This window comes from Myxine glutinosa, unplaced genomic scaffold (genome assembly GCF_964187855.1).
Source record: "Myxine glutinosa unplaced genomic scaffold, kmMyxGlut1.1 SCAFFOLD_2335, whole genome shotgun sequence".
In the NCBI taxonomy this organism is placed as follows: Eukaryota; Metazoa; Chordata; class Myxini; order Myxiniformes; family Myxinidae; genus Myxine; species Myxine glutinosa.
Window position 1 is genome coordinate 47,602 of NW_027618430.1, and position 25,720 is coordinate 73,321.

The 25,720-nt window shown below is 47.8% G+C and overlaps 1 protein-coding gene across 1 annotated transcript; it reads right to left on the minus strand.

Moving 5' to 3' along the window:
* Positions 1-9,450: 9,450 nt before the first annotated feature.
* LOC144889296 (transformation/transcription domain-associated protein-like) lies at positions 9,451-24,802 on the minus strand. Its single transcript, XM_078769400.1, has 7 exons — positions 24,724-24,802; positions 17,327-17,585; positions 16,986-17,167; positions 16,467-16,728; positions 11,090-11,315; positions 10,740-10,957; positions 9,451-9,815 (listed from the first exon to the last, which is right to left on the minus strand). Exons 1-7 carry the CDS (start codon positions 24,787-24,789, stop codon positions 9,529-9,531), a joined length of 1,500 nt encoding a protein of 499 aa, XP_078625526.1. The 5' UTR covers positions 24,790-24,802; the 3' UTR covers positions 9,451-9,528.
* Between the last annotated feature and the right edge of the window lie 918 nt (positions 24,803-25,720).

Here is a 25,720-nt window from a genome sequence, read left to right on the forward strand (position 1 = left end):
GCAGTGTTGAACAGGTGGGTCTTGAGTGATGTTTTGAATGTGGTGAGTGAGGAGGAGTCTCTGATGGTGTGAGGTAGTGAGTTCCAGAGGGTGGGAGCAGCGATGGAGAATGCCCTGTCCCCCCAGGATCTGAATTTGGTCCGGATGGGGGGGGGGTCAGGAGGTTGGTACCAGCAGAGCGGAGGTTGCGGGTGGGAGTGTGTCTGGAGAGGAGGTCAGCCAGGTAGGATGGGGCCAGGTTATGGAGGGCTTAGTAGGTCAAGAGGAGGATTTTGTACTGGATTCTCTGGGGGATGGGGAGCCAGTGAAGCTTGTAAAGGACGGGGGTGATGTGGTCACGGGTCCGGGAATGGGTGAGTAGACGGGCAGCGGAGTTCTGAATGTATTGGAGTTTATTGGTGATTATTGAGGGTGAACCATAGAGGTGGCTGTTGCAGTAGTCCAGACGGGAGGTGATGAAGGCGTGGATGAGGGTTTCTGCAGCCGTGGAGGAGAGGGATGGACGGAGACGGGCGATGTTTTTCAGGTGAAAGAAGGCTGTCTTTGTGATGTGTTTAGTGTATTTGTCGAAGGAGAGGGTTTGGTCAAAGATGATGCCAAGATTCCGGATGTGAGGGGAGGTGGATACTGGGAAACCGTCAATGTTGAGGGCAAAGTTATGGGTGGATTTGGTGAGCGTTTTTGGGCCAATGATGATTATTTCAGATTTATCATAGTTAAGTTTGAGGAAGTTGATTTGAAGCCAGGATTTTATTTCAGTGATGCAGTTTGTCAGGATAGAGTGGGTGGCGGTGGAGATGGACTTGGTGGAGATGAAAAGCTGGATGTCATCGGCGAAGCAGTGGAATTGGAGACCATGACGGCGGATTAAGTGACCAAGGGGGGACAGGTACAGGATGAAGAGGAGGGGGCCAAGAACTGAACCTTGGGGGACACATTCGGGGAGGGGAGCAGTGGGGGATTTGCAGTTATTGATGGAGATGAACTGGTGTCTGTCAGAGAGGTATGATTTGATCCAAGAGAGGGCAGTGCCGGTAATGTTAAAGGTGGTTTCAAGTCGGGTGAGGAGGATGGTGTGATCGATGGTGTCAAAGGCAGCGCTGAGGTCGAGGACGAGAATGTTGAGGTTGCCAGCATCAGAGGAGAGGAGAAGGTCGTTGGTGATTTTGAAGAGAGCAGTTTCAGTACTGTGGTTGGAGCGGAATCCGGATTGGAATGTTTCATACAGGTTATTGACAGAGAGGTGATGTTTGAGTTGAGTGGCTACAGCGCGTTCCAAAACTTTTGACAGAAAGGGTAGGTTGGAGATGGGTCTGAAGTTGTTTAGGGTGTCAGGGTTAAGTCCAGATTTTTCAGAATGGGGGTAACAGCAGCAATTTTGAGGGATGATGGGACGATGCCTGTAGACAGGGAGGAGTTTATTGTTGCAGTGATAAGTGGAGAGAGAGCAGGAAGGGAGGCCTTGACAAAGCTGGAGGGGATGGGGTCAAGAGTGCAGGTGGCAGTTTTCATTCCTATGAGGAGTTCAGAGAGGTCAGTAGGGGAGACTGGGGAGAATTGAGACAGGGGTTGGCAGGATAAGGGGGGGCAGGTGGTTTGAGGGGGAGCGGGTGCGGTGGTGGTTAAGCTGTTGTAGATGTTGTCAATTTTGCATTGGAAGAATGAAAGGAAGGAGATGCAGTTGTCTACTGTGAATGACTGGGTGGTGGTGTTCAGGGGGCTGAGGAGTTTGTTTATTGTAGAGAAGAGTGCTTTTGGGTTTCCGGAGCCAGAGTGGATAATTTGAGAGTAGTAGGCAGAACGGGCGTGGGAGAGGGCATCTTTGTAGTGTTGTAGGTGGTCCTTGTCGGCTTGGGAGTGAATTGTGAGACCTGTTTTATTGCGGAGTCTTTCAAGTTGGCGAGCACGAGTTTTCATCAGGCGGAGTTCAGGGGTAAACCAGGGAGCAGAATGGGTGAAAGAAACTGTTTTGGTTTTTATCGGCGCAAGCTGGTCGAGGCAGGAGGAGAGAGTGTGGTTGTAGTAGTCAGTGAGGTCAGAAGGGATGTGGAGGTCAACGAAGGGAGAAGTGGACATTTTTTCAGAGAGGGTGGATGAGAATGAGGTAGGTGAAAGAGCGTTTAGCTTACAGAAGTTGATAGTGCGATAATACCTTGGTGCTGGGGTGGGGATGTTGATGGTCATAGTGATGGCTAAGTGGTCAGAGAGGGTGAGGTCGGAGCCAGAGAGATGGTGCAAAATTAATCCAGTAGAGCAGACAAGGTCCAGAATGTGACCACGGTTATGGGTAGGAAAGTTGACATGTTGAGTGAGGTTAAAGCAGGTGAGTAAATCAGTGAAGTCAGTGGTTATTGTGGAGTCAGTGGAGTCCATGTGGATATTGAAATCACCGAGGAGGATTGAGGGGGAGAGGAAACATAGCTGGGTCAGAAAGTAGAAGTCAGACAGGAATGATGGGTGTGGTTTGGGAGGGCGGTAGACGACAGCCATGACTGACTGTGTGTGACCAGAGAGTTTAAAAGCCAGGTGTTCAAATGATGGAGCAGATGAGATGGAGATGAGGCTGGTCTTGATGTCTTGTCGGTGAATTACGGCAATTCCACCACCTCGGCCCTCCGAGCGTGGTTTATTGATGCAAGAATATCCATTGGGTGTAGTGAGGTTGAGGGAGAAGTAGTCCAGAGGTTGTTGCCAGGTTTCAGTGAGACAGAGAAAGTCCAGTTTATTATCCAGAATGTAGTCGTTCAGGATGAGGCTTTTGTTGTTGAGGGACCGGGTGTTGAACAGGGCGAGCTTGATGTTGTTTTGTACGGTGGGGATGAACTCAGGTGATTTAGCCAGGGTTTGCAGACAGGAGGTGCGATCGTGTGCGTTGCTGTGACCAGGTGCGCTGGGACAATGAGTGGGAGTGCGCTGAGCCGACCAGAGTACGGGAATGGAGTGACCTGCATGTAAGTAAACAAACTTGCGACCGGAGCCTCTATGAATGTATCTGGGTCGTCGCAGGAGTCCGTGGTATTTGATTGCAGAGATGCATGATGGGGTGGAGTGAGTACCGAGCAGAAGAAGCCTTGCGGCGGAGTACCTCAGAGCCATGCCAGGCAGGAGCGAATGCATCTTCTTCATGACAATGGCTCAATCACACATGCATCATGTCACAATGAGGTGTGAAAAAGAATTGTGGTGGTGACCTGTTGCCAAGTCCACCATATTCACCTACCCTTGCATTGTCAGACTTAATTCTTCTTCTTTTATGCTCAGGTCCCATCTCCGTGGAAAGTCAGTTTGGAAATAATCAGGAAAGAATTACTGCAGTTATGGACCCAGATCGTTATGGCGAATCGTTATGGACCCAAACGTTATGGACTGCAAACAAATCGTTATGGACCCAAACGTTATGGACCCAAACGTTATGAACTGCAGACAAATCGTTATGGGCCCAGATGGAATTAAAGGAAGATGGAAGAGATATATGGAAATGCTGTTGAATGCAGATAATGAATGGGATGGCAACATAGAGAGTAACTCAGTTTTAGGACCGGCAGAGAAGATAACTGAAAAGGAAGTTGAGGAAGTGATAAAAGCAATGAAGAGTAGAAAAGCGGGAGGGCCGACGGGAGTTGTGGGAGATATGTTGAAGGCAGCAGGAAGTTGGGGTGTGAAGAGAATGACAGAGATCTGTAATCTGGTGGTGAAAGAAGGCCGCATTCCAGTGGATTGGGAACTGAGTACCCTCGTCCCTCTATACAAGGGGAAAGGTTCGGTTGGGTTCGGTTGCGAGAGGACGCTGGCGTTGCATATTCGCCGCTTCTCCGACTGGATGGATGTACAGGGTCTGCTTCTACCTTTCTGACCTGACATCTCACACCTGTCCTGCCTTTTCACACCCGCACGTGCCGCGTGTTCTCCGGCTGGATAACGGAATCTGCTTTTGATGGTACGGAATACGGAATTCGAAAGGCCCGCTCCCGTTGATTGTGGCCGTGGCCTTGTTTGCCGGTGGCCTTGTGGCCTTGTTTGCCGCTGTGGTCTTGATTAGCGGCTGCAGTCGTTTGCCGCTGCGTTTGCCGCTGCGTTTGCCGCTGCGTTTGCCGCTGCGTTTGCCGCTTTGCCTCCTCGACCTTGGCCTCGTACTCGTCCCTTCGCTCCTGCCTGGCATGGCTCTGAAGTACTCCGCCGCAAGGCTTCTTCTGCTCAATACCCGCTCCACCCCATCATGCATCTCTGCCATCAAATCAAATGGACTCCTCCGACGACCCAGGTACATTCACCGTGGCTCCGGTCGCAAGTTTGTTTATTTGCAATCAGGTCACTCCATCCCCGTCCTCTGGTCGGCTCAGCGCACTCTCACTCTTCGTCCCAGCGCACCTGGTCACAGCAACCCACACGATCGCACCTCTTGCCTACGAACCCTGGCTAAATCACCTGAATTCATCCCTGCTGTTCAAAACAACATCAAGCTCACCCTGTTCAACACCCGGTCCCTCAACAATAAATGCCTCATCCTGAACGAATACATCCTGGATAACAAACTGGACTTTCTCTGTCTCACCGAAACCTGGCAAAAACCTCTGGACTACTACACACTCAACCTCACCACACCCAATGGATATTCCTACGTCAATAAACCACGCTCGGAGGGCCGAGGTGGTGGAATTGCCGTTATCCACCGTCAAGACATCAAGACCAACCTCATCTCCATCTCATCTGCTCCATCATTTGAACACCTGGCTTTAAAACTCTCTGGTCACACGCAGTCAGTCATGGCTGTCGTCTACCGCCCTCCCAAACCACACCCATCATTCCTGTCTGACTTCTCCTACTTTCTGACCCAGCTATGTTCCCTCTCCCCCTCAATCCTCCTCCATGGTGATTTCAATATCCACATGGACTCCACTGACTCCACAATAACCACTGACTTCACTGATTTACTCACCTGCTTTAACCTCACTCAACATGTCGACTTTCCTACCCATATCCGTGGTCACATTTTGGACCTTGTCTGCTCCACTGGATTAAATTTGCACCATCTCTATGGCTCCGACCTCACCCTCTCTGACCACTTAGCCATCACTCTGACCATCAACATCCCCGCCCCAACACCAAGGCATTATCGCACAATCAACTTCCGTAAGCTAAACGCTCTTTCACCTACCTCATTCTCATCCACCCTCTCTGAAAAAATGTCCACTTCTCCCTTCATTGACCTCCACACCCCTTCCGACCTCACTGACTACTACAACCACACTCTCTCCTCCTGCCTTGACCAGCTTGCGCCTGTAAAAACCAAAACAGTTTCTTTCACCCATTCTGCTCCCTGGTTTACCCCTGAACTCCACCTGATGAAAACTCGTGCTCGCCAACTTGAAAGACTCCGCAATAAAACGGGTCTCACAGTTCACTCCCAAGCCTACAAGGACCACATACAACACTACAAAGATGCCCTCTCCCGCGCCCGCTCTGCCTACTACTCTCAAATTATCCACTCTGGCTCCGGAAACCCAAAAGCACTCTTCTCGACAATAAACAAACTCCTCCGCCCCCTGAACACCACCACCCAGTCATTCACAGTAGACAACTGCATCTCCTTCCTCTCTTTCTTCCAACGCAAAATTGACAACATCTACAACAGCTTGACCACCGCCGCACCCGCTCCCCCTCCAACCACCTGCCCCCCCTTGTCCTGCCATCCCCTGTCTCGGTTCTCCCCAATCTCTCCTACTGACCTCTCTGAACTCCTCATAGGAATGAAAACTGCCACCTGCACTCTTGAACCCATCCCCTCCAGCTTTGTCAAAGCCTCCCTCCCTGCTCTCTCTCCACTTATCATTGCAACAATAAACTCCTCCCTGTCTACAGGCATCGTCCCACCTTCCCTCAAAATTGCTGCTGTTACCCCCATTCTAAAAAAACCTGGTCTAAACCCTGACACCCTAAACAACTTCAGACCCATCTCCAACCTACCCTTTCTGTCAAAAGTTTTGGAACGCGCTGTAGCCACTCAACTCAAACATCATCTCTCTGCCAATAACTTGTATGAAACATTCCAATCCGGATTCCGCTCCAACCACAGTACTGAAACTGCTCTCCTCAAAATCACCAACGACCTTCTCCTCTCCTCTGACGCTGGCAACCTCAACATTCTCGTCCTCCTCGACCTCAGCGCTGCCTTTGACACCATCGATCACACTATCCTCCTCACCCGACTTGAATCCACCTTTAACGTCACCGGCACTGCCCTCTCTTGGATTAAATCATACCTCTCTGACAGATGCCAGTTCATCTCCATCAATAACTGCAAATCCCCCACTGCTCCCCTCCCCCAAGGTGTCCCCCAAGGTTCAGTTCTTGGCCCCCTCCTCTTCATCCTTTACCTGTCCCCGCTCGGTCACTTAATCCGCCGTCATGGTCTCCAATTCCACTGCTTCGCCGATGACATCCAGCTTTTCATCTCCACCAAGTCCGTCTCCACCGACACCCACTCTATCCTGACAAACTGCATCACTGAAATAAAATCCTGGCTTCAAATCAACTTCCTCAAGCTTAACTGTGATAAATCTGAAATAATCATCATTGGCCCAAAAACGCTCACAAAATCCACCCATAACTTTGCCCTCAACATCGACGGTATCCCAGTATCCACCTCCCCTCACATCCGGAATCTTGGCGTCATCTTTGACCAAACCCTTTCCTTCGACAAATACACTAAACAGATCACAAAGTCAGCCTTCTTTCACCTGAAAAACATTGCCCGTCTCCGCTCATCCCTCTCCTCCACGGCTGCAGAAACCCTCATCCACGCCTTCATCACCTCCCGTCTGGACTACTGCAATAGCCTCCTCTATGGTTCACCCTCAAAAATCACCAATAAACTCCAATACATTCAGAACTCCGCTGCCCGTCTACTCACTCATTCCCGGACCCGTGACCACATCACCCCCGTCCTTTACAAGCTTCACTGGCTCCCCATCCCCCAGAGAATCCAGTACAAAATCCTCCTCTTGACATACAAAGCCCTCCATAACCTGGCCCCATCCTACCTGGCTGACCTCCTCTCCAGACACACTCCCACCCGCAACCTCCGCTCTGCTGGTACCAACCTCCTGACCCCCTCCATCCGGACCAAATTCAGATCCTGGGGGGACAGGGCCTTCTCCATCGCTGCTCCCACCCTCTGGAACTCACTACCTCACACCATCAGAGACTCCTCCTCACTCACCACATTCAAAACATCACTAAAGACCCACCTGTTCAACGCTGCATTCAACATTCAACCCACAGCATTTAACCCCTGACTATCTCTTCTCCTTCTCCCTCCTTTTGCTTTAAATATTTCCCTATTGATTCTTGTCTTGTCTTTTTGATTCTTGTCTTATATATATGCCGTATATCGCTGCTGTTTGTTTTCTTGATTCTTGTCTTTTTGCAATTGTTGTTTTCATGTATTGTTATGCATTATGTTTTCCACTCTGTCAAAGCGCCTTTGGGCTTCTGGAAAAGCGCTATACAAAATAAATGAATTATTATTATTATTATTAAAGGTGACCCTCTGGAGTGTGGCTCGTACCGAGCGATAAAGTTATTGGAGCATGGAATGAAGGTATTGGAAAGGGTGTTGGCGAGGAGGATAAGGAAGAAAGTGAAGATCGACGAAATGCAGTTTGGATTCATGCCAGGAAGAGGAACGACAGACGCGCTTTTCATTGTGAGGCAGTTGCAGGAGAAGTACATGGAGAAGAGGAAGAAGTTGTTTCTTGGGTTTGTTGATTTGGAGAAAGCATTCGATCGGGTTCCACGCAAAGTATTGACATGGGCATTGAGGAAGTTAGGAGTGGAGGAATGGTTGATCAGAGTAGTGATGGCAATGTACAAAAGAGCGCGCACAGCTGTAAGGACGAAGGACGGGAACAGTGGTGAGTTTGAGGTGAAGGTGGGAGTGCATCAGGGGTCGGTTCTAAGTCCACTACTATTTGTAGCTGTGATGGAGGTGCTGGCTCAGAACGTAAAGGAGGGTTTACCGTGGGAGTTGTTGTATGCAGATGATCTGGTGTTGATTGCGGAAAGTATGGATGCACTGAAGGAAAAGATGAACACGTGGAAGGAATGTATGGAGACAAAAGGTCTGAAGGTGAATATCGGAAAGACTAAGGTGATGGCAAGTGGTAAAGCATGTGGTGAGGTGGAAAGAACTGGGAAGTGGCCCTGTGCTGTGTGTAGGAAGGGTGTCGGAGTGAACTCCATTCAGTGTACAATGTGCGCTGAGTGGGTTCATCAAAAATGTAGTGGTCTGAGAGGGTCATTAACCAGTGTGGCAGCTACATTCAAATGTAAGGTGTGCACAGAGGGAGCTGCAGATGGAGGAAATGTTGAGTTGGATCTTGGAGACGGCGTGAAGCTGGAAGGTGTGAAAACATTTTGCTACCTCGGAGGCATGCTGAATGGAGAAGGTGGATCAGACTCGGCAACGGTTGCTCGAGTGAGATGTGCATGGAAGAAGTTTCGGGAATTGAGTGGCGTGCTGATGATGAGGGGAGTGTCGTTGAAGCTGAAGGGAAAGGTGTATGCTGCATGTGTGAGAAGTGTTATGATTTATGGGAGCGAGACATGGGTAATGAACGTAGAGCAGCAACGAAGGTTGGAAAGGGTGGAAATGCGAATGGTTCGACGGATGTGCGGAGTATCGTTGAGAGAGAGGAAGACAAATGATGAATTGCGAAAGATGATGGGAATAGAGCCTGTGATTGATGCTGTGAAGAGGAACAGGTTGAGATGGTTTGGTCATGTGTTGAGGAAGGATGAAAGTGACTGGTTGAGAAGAGTGATGGAAATGAATGTAGAAGGAAGTAGAAGATGGGGAAGACCGAGAAAGACTTGGCTAAAGATGGTGGAAGAAGAAATGCAGGCAAGGGGGTTAACAAGGAGAGATGCAGAAAATAGGGCAAAATGGAGAAGATTGTCATGGGGACCGCAAGGCTAACCCCCGCTCTAGCAGGGAAAATGGCCTTTAAAATGCATGTTGTTGTGTTGTTGTTAAGTGCGTGTTTTTGTGTCCGTCCGATGTTGAGGAACATCGGATTTGTGCCTCGCGTCCTTTCTTTGAGTAATTTATGAAGCATATCTGTGTTCGCTCTATTATCATCGCCATCATTATCATTCAATTATCGTAAGTAGCGTGAGGATGCCATCTTTGTTTGGCATTTGACGGGAAGACCTGATTGGTACTGCCGGTCGTCGGAAACGGGTGCGAGAATTGGGTGACATCAGCGTTCCCACCCACATGGCCCCTGATACAGCTTACCAATCCTTCCATTATTTTGATAGTCACATATTCAAACAAAGCTGTCTAAGATCCTTTGGTGACACCATCTGCAAAAAAATTCAGAGACTACTGGAATTTAAAAAAGCACTTGTGTACATTGTCAATTTGGGTCTTTTATTCAAAAGTCAAACTTATTCTTACATAATAAAATTCCGTGCAGCGTTAGACTTCGTCACTTCGAGCAGTGCGGTCATTGCTGCCTTCAAAGATCAATATATCATATATGATCTGACAAGTGACGATTTAATTTTGTGCAATGATGTTATAATGAAGGAAACAAAGAGGAAGGATGAATCGTAAACAATACCAACCTGATGGCTGACCTGCGTTCCACGTGCCTGCACCGTCACCAGGCGATCGTAGAAGCGCGAGATCGGGTTGTCATGTTGAAGACCCTTTCGTGCACAGCGCTGCTTGTAGATCTCCAGCAAGGATAGGGACGATGGGTTGTCTTCAACGAGACGCATCTGGGGCGAGACTGCCACAACGCGTGGAACTGTTGTGCACACACAGCACAGAATTACATTTAACTTTGCTGCAACTACAACCCCCAAAATATACAGAAATGTGCACCCACAAGTCATAATCAACAGCAAAACAAATTTGCCGATACAGCTCCAACTATTACCACATAGAGAAAGAAGACGACACTGACACTGAGACACACACACACTGACACACACACACACACACACACACACACACACACACACACACACACACTGAGACACACACACACACACACTGAGACACACACACACACACACTGAGACACACACACACACACACACACACACACACACACACACACACACACACAGAGACACACACACAGAGACACACACACAGAGACGCACACACACACACAGACACACACACACACACACACACACACACACACACACAGAGACAGACACACACACACACACACACAGAGACACACACACAGAGACGCACACACACACAGAGACACACACACACACACACACACACACACACACACACACACACACAGACAGACACACACAAACACACACAGAGACACACACACACACACAGAGACACACACACACACACACACAGACACACACACACACACACACACACACACACACACACCTTCCAGAACTACAATGACAATTATAGCAACCACCACATGCACACAACTGTATTGCATCCACATTCAAGCATGACATTAATCTTTTACCTTTACTGCGACCACAGCTACAACCACATGCATTAGCACTTACAAGACCTCACTGTGCCCGCAGGATATTATTACCATCAATGCTACTGCAACCGAAACTAAAATCCACAATCAGAAAAGGCACTGCAGGTTGAACAGTGCAACCTCCCAGAAGTTCATTCCTGCATCACTACAACCACCAACACAACTCGAGACCCTTGTCAAGTCACATGCCTGTGAAGAGCAGGTGCCTCTTGGCAGTTTCCTTGCGTTTCTCGAGGCATGGATTGAGAAGACGCAGAAGCTGCAGGACGCGTTCCTCACGCCGCGACTCCGTGAGACATGCGTCATTCATAACTAGATATGGGTAAAGACGCCCATTGTGACCGCGGATATACAGGCGCCGAGCTGCTGTTGCCTGCTTTTGCACAATCTCCACCCGCGGCATGAAGCTGCAAAGGGCATAGTTGTAAAAGGTGAATTTCTTCTCAACTGCCATTGAAAATGCCACACAAAGTTTCGAATTAATAGCCAACGAATAAACAGTAAATTAATTTCCACTCGGTCTAATACTCCGAGAGTACCGGGCAATCTTGATGTAATAATGCGTGGGTTTAGGCAGCAGGCATTCCCCAGGAACCTCCACCTCCGCTGTCTGTGCAGAGAAGTTGCTTAGGAAGCGACACTTTTCCTCAATGAGGAAAAACTTTGGTAGCAGCCGAGTCTTTGCTTCCAGAATCTTGATCCACTTTTTCAACTTGGAGATGAGATTATGGAGCTTGGTGGAGCCAGGAACGCTGAAGTCAAAGTCTGATGAGAGAAGAATATTAACAGCAGACGTCAGCAAAGGTTCAACTCAGGCCGTCATTGGTAAAACGTTTTACTTCGACAAGATTGTGGAATTTTTGAGGTGCAGGGTTGGGTCGGGGCAAACTCCACCCCCACCCAACGATATGCCCCCAATACATATCCTTCCCCTCTCCTCCAAGGTCAATCTTTTTTTTGTTTTCATGCACGACAAGAGCAGACATCAGACCTTTAAATTTATTACAAGGGTGTTAGTAGAGACGGTGGAGATCAATATGGGATCTAGCATCATGAGTAATAAGCTCAGATGAAAATGATAATCAAGGCAACACAACATCCTTAGTCCTCCCTCAACACTTCAACACTCCTGTCTCCCCATGTATTAAATGGTCAATCAAATGTGATGTAAAATGATGACATCACTGATTGTATGCTGGGTTATGCAAATGAGGCATCCTGCTTCATTTTGCTTCCTGGTACCCCCAACATGTTATGTATGATGTTACGTGGTGTCAAATACAGGGCGTCTACAAAGTCACGCATCATAGGCAAAACATACATTTGTAAGGTTGGCTACATCAGTAGTTCGAAATGTGTCCCACCGATCTCAAAACATGTTTGTAAACGGGAAAAACGTTTTTCTTTTTTTTTTGTAAAACATGTTTTGTAAAAAAAAAAAAAAAAAAAAACATTAAAAAATAAATACTGTTGCGGGAGTTTGTACAGTTTGTATAAAAAGGTTAAATTGCCCCCTCATAGTTAGTCACACAAGCAACATGTACATTTGTAGTATAGTTATTTCTTAGTATTTGTGAGCTTAGTCCTTTTCCATTGTTAGTTCTGAGTTGAGTAGAGTCAGGAGAATCGGCCCTACTTCTGCCGACTTTCCAGCTACCCTAAGCCTCATGCCCCTGTGCGCTGACTTTGGTTCATTTTGGGCGAATTAACACGAGGCAGGCTAGGAGGGTCGGGGCGGAGCAGCAGAGAGCTGACGGTAAGCGCGAGCCGCCAATCAGGGCTCAGAGGTGGTGGCAGCGGCGTTGCGTCACAGGGCGTGGTGAGAAGGTTCGAAAGGGTTCCAGAAGGTTCGGGGCCGTAGCTATATAAGCCATCGCGCAAAGCCCCCAGGAGGACTCGTTGAACAGGACTCGCGCGAGAGAGGGCTGATGAGAAGGACTTGCAGCAGAAGGACTAGCGCGGGAGGACTGAAGTGAAGAACTCGCGCGCACTAACCAGCTTGGAGGAATCGTGGAAGAGGAGTTGTGAGCGTCCGAGAACTGTGCAAGATACGCGGGCAAAGCCTGACGCGCATGAGCCAAAATACGCGCTTCGATAAGTGACGCTCGGTTGAGTTTGAGGCTGATCGCTATAATACAGTGCATTAAGTCGCGCGAGTGAAAAACGGCTGTGTAATCGCCAGCCGCGCTGAGAGTCCCGCATTTGCCGTGCCACCTCATCATCTGCTTTGTTCGGGAGACGCGCTACGAGGTTTCCTTCCCCCGCCTGCTGCCATCTTCGCGGGATGCACGAGGACTGTGGAGAGCCGGACGGGCCGTTCCTGAACGACCACGTCGCCGCGTTTGGCTGAACATCAACCTGCCTGCAATTCCCTGTGTAAGTGTGATGGGCCCGCGTCCGGGAGATAAGACTAAGACTGTTTAAGTGCTGCTCTGTGTCTCTGCGTCCCGATCATTGTACATACGTGTGGGAATAATTAAACCTGTGTTCTTCCTTTCTTCCATTCGATCGTTCTCGTGATTTCCTCATTGGCTAAGCGTGGTACGAGTAGAACCGCTCCAATCGGGTTCCACTAACTAAGACTGCACGGACCACATGGTACTCAATCCGCTCGGCGTACTCAAACCACACGTGGCTCGTGCGAGGCTTGTTTCCTTGTTTCCGTGGCAGCGCAGGGAATTAGGTACGAGCGAGAATTGGTCCCGAGACCCTACTCTGCGTTTGCCCGGAAGGGACGCTTCAAGCCTCGGTTCCGCCAAGCCCAGCAAGCCCAAGGGGCCTAATCCCCCCTTGGTAGGGGTAGGAAGGGCGGCGGGAGAACCGTAACAATACATTAGATAAATTAAATATTTTCCTATGATGCACGACTTTGTGGACACCCTGTAGTATAATGTAAGGGTTGTCTTGTAAAGCTTGCATTTTAAGCTAATTTTGACTTGCTGATGTTTGAAGGCAAAATTCTGAATGTGCACACTTCCCCTTCGGAATTTTTATTTTGATGAATCGTACTCTTAAGAGCATTGGTTATACTGCAGCAGTTTCTTGGCAAGGGTTACACTTCATGGATTGCCATTGCCTTCCCAGCATTGTTTGTCCATGCTCTATCCTTTCAAATGCTGAGTGTCGAGATGGGGAAGCAGACGTACCATTTTAAGTCTTTGATACGTCTCGGCCAGGTCTGAACCACCGACCTCCCAAACTCAGAGCCAACACTGCAACCATTATGCCGACTAGTCCGGTATCGCTTTAGAATTATATGGTAATAACCGAGGAACCCGGTGTTGCCGTGCAACGCAAGGTTGCTTCACTGATGGGAATATCAAGAGAGGAGAGGGGAGGGGGATGGAGAGGAGGGGAGGGAGAGGAGGGGAGGGAGGAGGGGAGGGAGGAGGAGGAAGAAAGAGGAGATGTAGGGGAGAGACGGGGGGGGGGGGAAGAGAGAGAGAGAGAGGGAGAGATAGATCAAGATCGAGAGAGACAGGGGGAGAGAGAGAGGGCTTTTGACTTTTATATCTTTTTATTATGAAAATAGAAAAGAAAACCCCAAATAGGGGTCACATTCTCATTTCAGGGGGAAAAGCAGGAAACAAAAGGTTAATACAGTGGATTATATGCAAAACATTTCACAAAACAACAAACGTTTCTCTAGGACTTTTTAAATAACTTATTTTATGCACCATTTGGCTTCAAACTGTGATAGCCTTCCTGTTACTGAGAAGAAAAGTCCAATTTTACACGGCTTATCACAAGATTCTTAAACAAGAAGAAAGCATTTTCATCGTCTTTGGGCTCCCTGAAAAGCGCTATATAAAATAAATGCATTATTATTATTATCAACTCCGAGACCATTAGGTTTCCTTTTTCTTGATTTGTGCACTGCCATCTTTGCCTGAGCAAGCAAGAAATTGGCTAACACATCATTAGAATTTTTGTGTGAAATGTCCAAGCCATAAATGAAAAAACAAGTGTTGAAACAAACCAATCCGAACAAAACAATACTGAAGAAAAATAAACAAAGGAGCCAACCGTTGACATTCAACATAGATATGGAAAAGATTTTCGGACTTCTTACAAAAAGGACATTCATCTGCCAGGAGATTTGAAAAACGGTGTAACAAGTGGTTAGAAGGGAGGATCCAGTGTGCAAGTCTCCATTGGAGGTCGCCATGTCATGGTGGTACAGGAGGATGATAGAAACCTTTCCAATTGGGAAAATACAGGGGAGAACAAGGCAAGAGGTCTCTCCATCGAATCCTCCGCTGTGTCATTTGCCCTTGTAAAATAAATCTTACGCAACCCAAATAGGTCTTTTTGTTTCGGAAAACCATTGAAGCCTACGCTAAGGGAGGTACAAGGAGGAGAGTTAGCAAGAGAAAACTTGCAAATAAGTTCAGGAAAGGTAGAAAGAGAAGCACCTTGTTCATTGTTTGCTTGGCCTCGCTCCCAATGAGGCTCCCGACACTACATAACATGCATGCCACAATTCTGAAGGATCGCACGCCAACCACGCTTGCCAGTGCATCGGCTCTAATCCAACTGCCATTTGGGCTTAAAAGATCGGCGACCGATTTTACGTTCTTAGCGACAAAGCGTTGAATGAGAATTGTAAAACAAAGGCTCTACCAGAAACCTTTACTTTATGTATGAATGTGTGGCTCTTGTTGTCGTTAAGGCTCGCCATGCGTTTAGTGCACACTCTGATAGAAACTAGAGAGGGGAGACATATCAAGAAGGGATAAATCCATCAAGAATAGAGCGTGGTCATCGCTGAGTCTCCCAGCCTGCTGCAAAAGGCGACGAGCAACGTTAACCCATGGTGGAGAGGGGTGCGTGTACAGCATGAGCAGAACAACCGAAAGTCGAGAGGCCATTAATCGGCTCTTTATGTTAACCAGGCCTTGGCCTCCGTCGGTCAGTGGCAAACTGAGGACCTCGGGTCGCAACCAGTGCTTTCCATCCCAGAAGGACACAAAGCACTTCTGGAGCTGTTGAAGCAACACTACCGGAGGGTGCAGCACAAAGAACCTGTGCCATTGGGTATAAGCCACCAAACTGTTGATCATCAAGACCCTTCCACGATAAGACAGTTGTGTGATCAGACCTTTCCATTTTTGCAGTTTTCCCTCAACAAGATCCAACAGACCAGCCCAATTCTTTGTTACTGTGGCGTCATTACCCAAGAACAATCCAAGGTATTTCACGCCATCGTTGACCCATGAGAGAGGAGCAGGAAGTCTTGGTGCCAAGTGACACAACGGACCAAGCCAAAAGGCGCTCGTTTTGTTCCAATTCACTTTGGCTGAAGAAGCCTTTTCGAACACAGATAGACAATAGATGGAAATAGGCCATATCTCTTTTGTACATAAGATTGCATGCCCCATCATTTTTTTTTTTTTTTTTTATATTGCATGCCCCATCATCCCTAGCTATGTCTGTCGACCACCAGATCTGTGCCATCATTTATTTATCATCATGTCCACCATTTCCCCCCAAAAAAATTGTAAATAAACGCCTTTCTATTATAAGAAGCATTTTCCCGCTTGGTGCCTTTCGTGCGTGTTTCATCGCCAGTTTCAGCTTCATCTGGGTGGTCCATGGGGAATAGTAGTATTAACTGAATGCAGTACTATGAATAAATGCTTCGGAATTTGTGGAGGCCTTTATCAGACCTGTACTGGGGTTCAGTCGGCCAGTATTAATGGTCCATGTGACACCACAATACAGATGGCCTTTAATCCCACTCAAAAAGATGGCTTTCTATTAAATGAGCAGAAATCTCATTTCATGCTTTCATTTGCCAAAGAATGAATGAGAGACTATTTGGAAGGACCAATCATCTTGGCTATGACAGCCTACAATTCTGGTGGACTACTTATTCTTCATACCCACTGAGAATAATAATCATATGATGCCTACCTGTTGTGAACTGTCCCTTGAGCTTCTGGAACACTGGGTCTTGTGCTGTAGCCTGGGCGCGTCTTGCCAATGACTCAGATGCGGCGCTGGAAAAAATAGTCGACACATTGGACACATTCTCGAGGCCCACACCAAAGGTGCTGACGAGTTTCTTCACAAAGTTGAGCGTGTGTGGAGTGATCCGTGCCTCTGCCACCGAATTTCGTGTCTCAAATGCCACCGAATAACATTTGGCCAGACCTTGCTGCAGTTGGCGCAAGACCTGAAAAACCCCAGAAATGACAAATTGTTTTGATTTAGTTTCACCAACCAGCAATGAAAACATGGATAACTGTACTCCAGGTTGACATAAGAGCTGGTCAACCAGCTTTAAAATGTTTCAATTTTACAAAGTCTGAATACCAAAATTGGAATGAAACTATGTGCTGCAAAGAACAATGAATGTCCTGAATAATAGATGTACAAACAAGTACAATGCCAAAGTTAGATAGCTCGGTTAGGCAGGCATCATCTCCTCACCTCCTCATGCCAGTTCTCACGGAACCAAACCATCTGGTCCACAATACCCTCAAGTGAGGATAGCAGCGTGGGGTGCAACTCGCGTTGCATGTGCATGATGCGAGAACAGCGCCACATTGGAGCAGTGGCACGGATTGGTCCAGGATCTGTGCCGCTAGGTGCTGTCGGCACCTGGGCGCCCTCTGGGAAGGAATGTGATTGGGAGGGATAGGAAGAGGAGAAATAAAATTGAGGAAAAAACTGTGAAAAAAAACCGATATGACTGACAAGACTACATCCAATGAAAATCGAAAGGGATGAAAAGAAAAACAAATAATTAAGGACATTATTTTAAGACTCACCAGCTGTTCCTCCTTCTACCTGTGTGATTCCACCACTTCCTGGGGAACCCCCTGCACCGAGCGCAGCACCAGCTATGGTGCCAACTGATGGAGTGACCACTGGCTTCGTACCAGATACGGTCGTGGCAATTGGACGCCGTGGATCTGCAGCATTGGCAGATGCCTCGCCGGTCTTGTAGCGTTCGCGCTGTTCTATCTTGAGTGTGAGGTAGAGCGTGCGGATTGGGAAGTATACTGCTTGTGGGTAAACCCTACCAACCTGCCCATACACGCCAAAGTATGCTCAGGACAGAATCAAAGACCAATTGATTGAATTAAGTATTCATGATCATATATGGTGACAAAAAATAACCGTAGTTGTGGAGAGCTTAATACCCATACCAGGGCTCAAAATTAATTGTTTTTGGTAAGCACACTTGTGTAACCAAACTTCAATTTTAAATGAACCAGAAAACCTTTCTAGGCACACAAATTATAGGATACTGTTAACTCACCCTATTGGTGAGTAAAGAAAGCTAATTTTAAGTCAAGTACAACACTTGGTGAAGCTAAACAACTAATTAAAGGTCAAAAGTTGCTCTTGCCATGTGTTTAGTCCAGTCAATCTACACTCTACAGTATATTACAACTAAACCAATCACAAGTAGCAACATCAGGTTTATCTTTGGATTTATCAGAAAGGTTTCCAGAATAACATCCGAAAAGTCTAGAAAAATATACGCAGGCAAAGTTTGCTTTTTTTGCATAAATCCAAGATGGCTGCCATTGAGTTTGATTGCCACATTTTGACAATATTAATTCGTATTTTTCAATTTTTTTGTAAATGCTAAATTATGGTTTTCACGATCAACAAAGCTATTCAAACACATGATGAGCCAATTTGGCTGTAATTTCATATACATAAATGCAAAATGACTCGCAAAATAACCCAATTTTGATAATTCCCACTTGTCAGCAGTTTTTTTTTTTTTACACTTGGACAAGTCAAAACATTTTGGAAAATGCAGAGTTGCTGGGACATGTTTTGTTTAACTAGATGGTTATTTTATAAATATAGATGAAACATAGTTAGACCTAATTTGAATAAACATTGACCAATGGTCCTTGTGACTAATACGGTGTTCATCTATCAATCTGATGTAGGTAGTGTACTGTCAATCGCAAGAGTTGTACTCGATCCTTCAGTTCATATGTCAGCATGCTAGCCTTTACAAAGTAATACCTATCGTAACAATCGACTAGACACGCTGGTGGAAAGCCCTACAGGTAATCGAGAGCTAACCAGAGAACAGCCCATTACATTCCATAGTGGTGAGATTAGGTGGATTCCACACTCAGGTGAGCTTTATCAGCTACATTGGTCACCTAATGGAAGGATCAGGGATACAGGAACTACAAGAACCCATTTATGCCCAAAAATGCAGTCACTCACACAATGACTGGAAAAGCAGTTCATCGAGCAGTTTGAGGTCTGTTTCTTGTAGATTGAGCTCTCCATGCCATGATCGTTTCAGAAGAGTTCAGTGTAAAGCCACTTTGTTTGCTCCAGGTCAGAATGTAGGTGAAATGGAGAACGAGGTTCATAATGAGAATTCAACCGTCATAACAGAACAACTATCCCATGCACCAGAACAGACTCCTTCAAATCAGACTGGCGCAAATCAAACTTCAAATCAGACAAACAACGCAGACAGATCTGGAAGTTGTAGGTAATCCGCACAATTAACTTTTGGCTGGTAAGACGACTGTTCAAGAAGCCTGTACATTGCAAGAGTTGGTCAGAGTTGTTGAAAGGCTCGAGACAAAAAACAAGCCATGCATGGCTCACACACAGCAAAATTGTAGCAGCAGTTCATGAAGATGATGGAATTTTTACTAAAGTTCCTCAAAGGAGAACGAATGGGCATCTGGGAACTACATATGCAAGCCATGTATGAGATGTTGTCTTAGTATTGCAACTGGTATCAATGCTAACAGCAAGGTAAACGTAGACAGGGCAAAAGATAAAGGAAACAACATCTTGAAATTGATGACAGAGAAAGAGGTTCTGCAACACACCTTCAGGAAAAAGATGAAATTGTGCTAATTTGTGCATCAGCTGTCAAAATCAACAATGATACAATCCAGATAGATCCGCAATTGCTGTCTCAAAGACTCATTCAACTCATTGGCTCACAGATTGATTAGCTCGTAAACACCTTCTAATTCGAACTTTGCAACTATCCGCCAGCAATCTTTGAAGCAAGGCATATTGTGATGTCTGCAAACAAACCAGCACTGGCAGATGCGATCTGGGCTTTGATGCCTGTAAGCATTGTTGGACCAACAGGTCAAAGCCAGTACGTTTTCGATGGTGGATTCCGTGGCAGCATAATACAACCTATAATGACATCTGTAGGCAGTATACCATCTACGTCACCAGAAAGTATGGAAATTCCATCATTGTGTTTGACGAGTATGAGGAAATAGTGTTCACAAAAGATAGTGCCCATCAACGACGGAGAGGGAGACAAACGAGACCAACTGTGGATATATTGGGTAGCATGGTCATGGAATCCAAAAAGGAAGATTTTTTTGTTGTTGTTCAACAAGGACAGCAAGCAGCGATCCATTAAGCTTCTCAGTGAACATCTGGAAGAAGGTGGATGTGAAACTCACCATGCCATAAGTGATGCAGATGTTTTGATAGTACAGATGGCTATACAATCTGCAGTCAGCTGTCAAACCAAACCATTCTAGTAGCAACGCCACAGATCTTCTTGTGCTCCTCTGTTTTAATCTCAAAGATTATTCTTGTGACTTCTTCTTCAAGCCAGAAATAAGGACAGGAGCCACGAAAAACCCACAATGCTGGATCGTTAAATTTGTCCGAAAGATGTTGGGAAGAGATATCCGAAACAATATGTTGTTTACTCATGCCATCCTCGGTTGTGATACGACTTTTCGGGTATTCAGCATTGGAAAAGGACTTTCTCTCAACCACATTCGTTCTGATAACCATTTCAAAACACAAGCTCACATCTTTCTGGATGAGAATGCCACACAGTATGGCATAGTCAGTGCCGGAGAAGCCGCTCCAGTATGCCTATACAAATGCACAGCAGGGAACACACTAGATAAGCTGAGACTGTCGTGTTTTCACCAGAAGGTAGCTACTAGTATGATTTTTGTGCAGCCTACAACCTAAAAAGGGAACCATGGCAATTACAACTACATATGGGCAGGGTACAGCCCGAAGTGGAGATCGGTTTCTGAGGTTTGGGACATGGAATGTAGGGACAATGACAGGGAGATCAGGAGAAGTGGTGGAAGTATTGGTCAGAAGAAGAGTGGACATATGTTGTGTGCAAGAGACGAGATGGAAGGGAAGTGGTGTGAGAATGGTGAAGGGTGGGCAGAGACAGTAATACAAGTTTGTGTGGCAAGGGTGCCTGGAGGGCGTGAATGGTGTTGGTGTCCTGTTTTCTGAGGAGTTTGTAGACAGTAAGGCGAGTGTGACGAGAGTGAGTGATAGGTTGATGATGGTGAAAATGATGATTGGAAAGCTCTTGGTGAACGTCATCTCGGGATATGCTCCGAAGGTTGGTCGAAGCGATGAAGAAAAGGACAAGTTCTGGTGTGCGATAGAGAAGCTGATGGAACACGTGAAAGATGAGGAAGTTGTTGTGGTAGGAGGAGACCTAAATGGACATGTGGGAAGGAGTATGGATGGTTTTGACGGAGTTCATGGGGGTTACGGATATGGTGTGAGAAATGGAGAAGGTGAAAGGATTTTGGAGTTTGCTGATGGAGCTGATTTGTTGATTTGTAATACTCAGTTCCAGAAAGAGGATAATAAGCTTGTTACATACACGTCAGGTGGGTCGACGACAACCGTTGACTACCTGATGGTGCGTAGGCGAGATAGGGGGCACCTCCGGGACACAAAGGTGATCCCGGGGGAGGAGGCTGTTTCACAGCACCACTTGGTTGTCTGCGACGTAAGGGTGAAAGGTGCGAGGAGAGCTCGGCGGGTGAAGTACCAACCGAGAATGAAGGTGTGGAGGTTGAAAGAGGTGACAGTAAGGGAGGCATTAAAAGAGAGGCTGAGTAGGGTCGAGGATGATGTGGTTGAGCTTGAAAGTGGTTGGATGTCGATGAAAGCTAGTCTGTTGGGAGCCGTTGGTGAGGTATGTGGATGGACAAAAGGACCACCGAGGCACTCGGAAACATGGTGGTGGGATGATGAAGTTGGAAAGAGGATTGACGAGAAGAGGAAGAAGTTCAAGGAGTGGCAGAAGGCAAAGGGTACGGGAGCAGAAACAGCAGAGCATGAAAGTTATAAGGCAGCCAGGAAGGCTGCAAAGAAAGAGGTAGCAAAGGCGCAGGAGGCATGTAGGAAAATGTTCGGAGAACGCTTGGATTCGGAAGAGGGTCAGAAAGCAGTATTCAGGATTCCAAAGCAGATAGCGAAAGAGAGGTGTGATGTGATGGGGGTGAGTTGCTTGAAGGATGAAGTGGGACAAATCGTTGTCGACCCAGATGGAATTAAAGGAAGATGGAAAAGATATATGGAAATGCTGTTGAATACAGAGAATAAATGGGATGGCAACATAGAGAGTAACCCTGTTTTAGGACCGGCAGAGAAGATAACTGAGAAGGAAGTTGAGGAAGCGATAAAAGCAATGAAGGGTAGAAAAGCGGGAGGGCCGACGGGAGTTGTGGGAGATATGTTGAAGGCAGCAGGAAGTTGGGGTGTGAAGAGAATGACAGAGATCTGTAATCTGGTGATGAAAGAAGGCCGCATTCCAGTGGATTGGGAACTGAGTACCCTCGTCCCTCTATACAAGGGGAAAGGTGACCCTCTGGAGTGTGGCTCGTACCGAGCGATAAAGTTATTGGAGCATGGAATGAAGGTATTGGAAAGGGTGTTGGAGAGGAGGATAAGGAAGAAAGTGAAGATCGACGAAATGCAGTTTGGATTCATGCCAGGAAGAGGAACGACAGACGTGCTTTTCATTGTGAGGCAGTTGCAGGAGAAGTACATGGAGAAGAGGAAGAAGTTGTTTCTTGGGTTTGTTGATCTGGAGAAAGCATTCGATAGGGTACCACGCAAAGTATTGACATGGGCATTGAGGAAGTTAGGAGTGGAGGAATGGTTGATCAGAATAGTGATGGCAATGTACAAAAGAGCGCGCACAGCTGTAAGGACGAAGGACGGGAACAGTGGTGAGTTTGAGGTGAAGGTGGGAGTGCATCAGGGGTCGGTACTAAGTCCACTACTATTTGTAGCTGTGATGGAGGTGCTGGCTCAGAACGTAAAGGAGGGTTTACCGTGGGAGTTGTTGTATGCAGATGATCTGGTGTTGATTGCGGAAAGTATGGATGGACTGAAGGAAAAGATGAACACGTGGAAGGAATGTATGGAGACAAAAGGTCTGAAGGTGAATATCGGAAAGACGAAGGTGATGGCAAGTGGTAAAGCATGTGGTGAGGTGGAAAGAACTGGGAAGTGGCCCTGTGCTGTGTGTAGGAAGGGTGTCGGAGTGAACTCCATTCAATGTACAATGTGCGCTGACTGGGTTCATCAAAAATGTAGTGGTCTGAGAGGGTCATTAACCAGTGTGGCAGCTACATTCAAATGTAAGGTGTGCACAGAGGGAGCTGCAGATGGAGGAAATGTTGAGTTGGATCTTGGAGACGGCGTGAAGCTGGAAGGTGTGAAAACATTTTGCTACCTCGGAGACATGCTGAATGGAGAAGGTGGATCAGACTCGGCAACGGTTGCTCGAGTGAGATGTGCATGGAAGAGGTTTCGGGAACTGAGTGGCGTGCTGATGATGAGGGGAGTGTCGTTGAAGCTGAAGGGAAAGGTGTATGCTGCATGTGTGAGAAGTGTTATGATTTATGGGAGCAAGACATGGGTAATGAACGTAGAGCAGCAACGAAGGCTGGAAAGGGTGGAAATGCGAATGGTTCGGTGGATGTGTGGAGTATCGTTGAGAGAGAGGAAGACAAATGATGAATTGCGAAAGATGATGGGAATAGAGCCTGTGATTGATGCTGTGAAGAGGAACAGGTTGAGATGGTTTGGTCATGTGTTGAGGAAGGATGAAAGTGACTGGTTGAGAAGAGTGATGGAAATGAATGTAGAAGGAAGCAGAGGACGGGGAAGACCGAGAAAGACTTGGCTAAAGATGGTGGAAGAAGAAATGCGGGCAAGGGGGTTAACAAGGAGAGATGCAGAAAATAGGGCAAAATGGAGAAGATTGTCATGGGGACCGCAAGGCTAACCCCCACTCTAGCAGGGAAAATGGCCTTTAAAATGCATGTTGTCTACAAGCCTGCCTCCCACACCATCAGCTGCCAAGTAGCACAGCATTCGTGTGTATCAAGTGCAAGTATGGTGAAGGAGCCACAAATCGAAATCCACAGACCCTTAGCTGGAAAGCTCTGAGGGTAAACTGCTGCCTACAGACAGAATGTGCCATGGAAATTGCTCCAAAAACACTTCTCGAAGTAGTGAGATGTAACTGCAAGATGGGATATGAGAATATGCACTGCTCCTGTCTAAAGGCTGGTCTTGATTGTTCCAATTGGTGCAGAGAGTGTCGAGGAATCTGTACAAATATGTCTGCAAACATTATAGACCAGTGATGACATATAAACTGTCCAACAAATGTTACAAAACTCCTTTATAGTTTCATTGGTTTGATTGACAAAACCTTCTAATGAACAGAAAATGACATTATATTCAGGTTATTTATTTATATATATATATAAATCAACGACATAACAGCGTGATGAGCGCTGTCCCGATCTCCTGTGGACCGAAGTCCTAGACCAAAGCGTCACCTCCGACCCGGAGGCCTCAGCCCGGCCACTCTGTCAACAGACAGAGATTTATTCATTGGTCCCCATTGGCTAAACATCAAGCAGAGCCGCCAATCCAGATTTCGGGCTTATTAACCCTCGTCAGGACGGCATACTGCAAAAAATCTAACCAATGACATAATTAGTGGCTGGTGCTCACCATTAAAGCTAGGAGGTGCCTTGATCAATCAATCAATCAATATCTACCTACACACCTACACACACACACACACACACACACACACACACACACACACACACACACACACACACACACACACACACACACACACACACACACACACACACACACACACACACACACACACACACACACACACACACACACACACACACGAAGACGGAAGTCATGTCGTCAAGCTGAGGTACCCGGCTTCGCCCGGGTTGAATAAGAATAAGACAAATATATGATGAAAAGAACATGTATATTTTAGAGCAATATCACAGTACATTTCCTACATGACGTTTTGTCAATTGTCAATTTCTCAAAACCTCTTGGTAAACAACATTTCTGGTTTTCTTACTTGGTGCCAAGACATAAAGATTGCTTGGTTTTCCAACCCTCGAGCAGCCCACGTACAGCTGGCCATGGGAAGTACCCGGCATTGCTGGGTGGGGGAAGGGAGGGGAGGGGGAAGGGAGGGGGGAGGGGGAGGGGTAGGGGTAGGGGGAGGGGAGAAGAGGGGGGAGGGGAGAAGAGGGGGAGGGGGAGGAGGAGAGGAGAGAAGAGGGGGGGATGGGGAGGGGGAGGAGGAGCAAGGGGGGAGGGGAGGAGAGAAGGGGAGGGGGTAGGGGGAAGGGGAGGGGGTAGGGGGGAAAGGGAGGGCCATGGGGGAGGGCGGAGGGAGAAAGGGGGGAGGGGAGGGGGAGGGGGAATGGAGAAAGGTGGGAGGGGAAGGGGGGAGGGGAGGGGGAGGGGGAGGGGGAGGGGGAGAGGAGAGAAGAGGGGGATGGGGAGGAGGGGAGGGAGGAGGGGGGAGGGGAGGGGGGAAATGGAGGGTCATGGGGGGAGGGGAGGGGGGAGGGGAGGGGAGGGGAGGGGGAGGGGGAATGGAGAAAGGGGGGAGGGGGAGGGGAGGGGGAGGGGGAATGGAGAAGGGGGGGAGGGGAAGGGGTGAGGGAGGGGAGGGGGAGGGGAGGGAGGGGGGAGGGGAGGAGAGAAGAGGGGGGATGGGAGGGGAGGGAGGGAGGAGGGGGAAAGGGAGGGTCATGGGGGAGGGGAGGGGGGAGGGGGAAGGGGGGAGGGGGAGAGGAGAGAGGGGAGGGGAGGGGAGGGGAGGGAGGGGGAGGAGCAAGGGGGGAGGGAGAGGGGGTAGGGGGGAAAGGGACGGTCATGGGGGGAGGGGAGGGGAGGGGTGAGGGGAGGGGGGAGTGGAGGGGAGGGGAGGGGAGGGGGAGGGGAGGGGGGAGGAGGGGGGAGGGGAAGGGGGGAGGGGGAGAGGAGAGAAGAGGGGGGATGGGGAGGGGAAGGGGAGGGAGGGGGAGGAGCAAGGGGGGAGGGAGACGGGAGGGGGTAGGGGG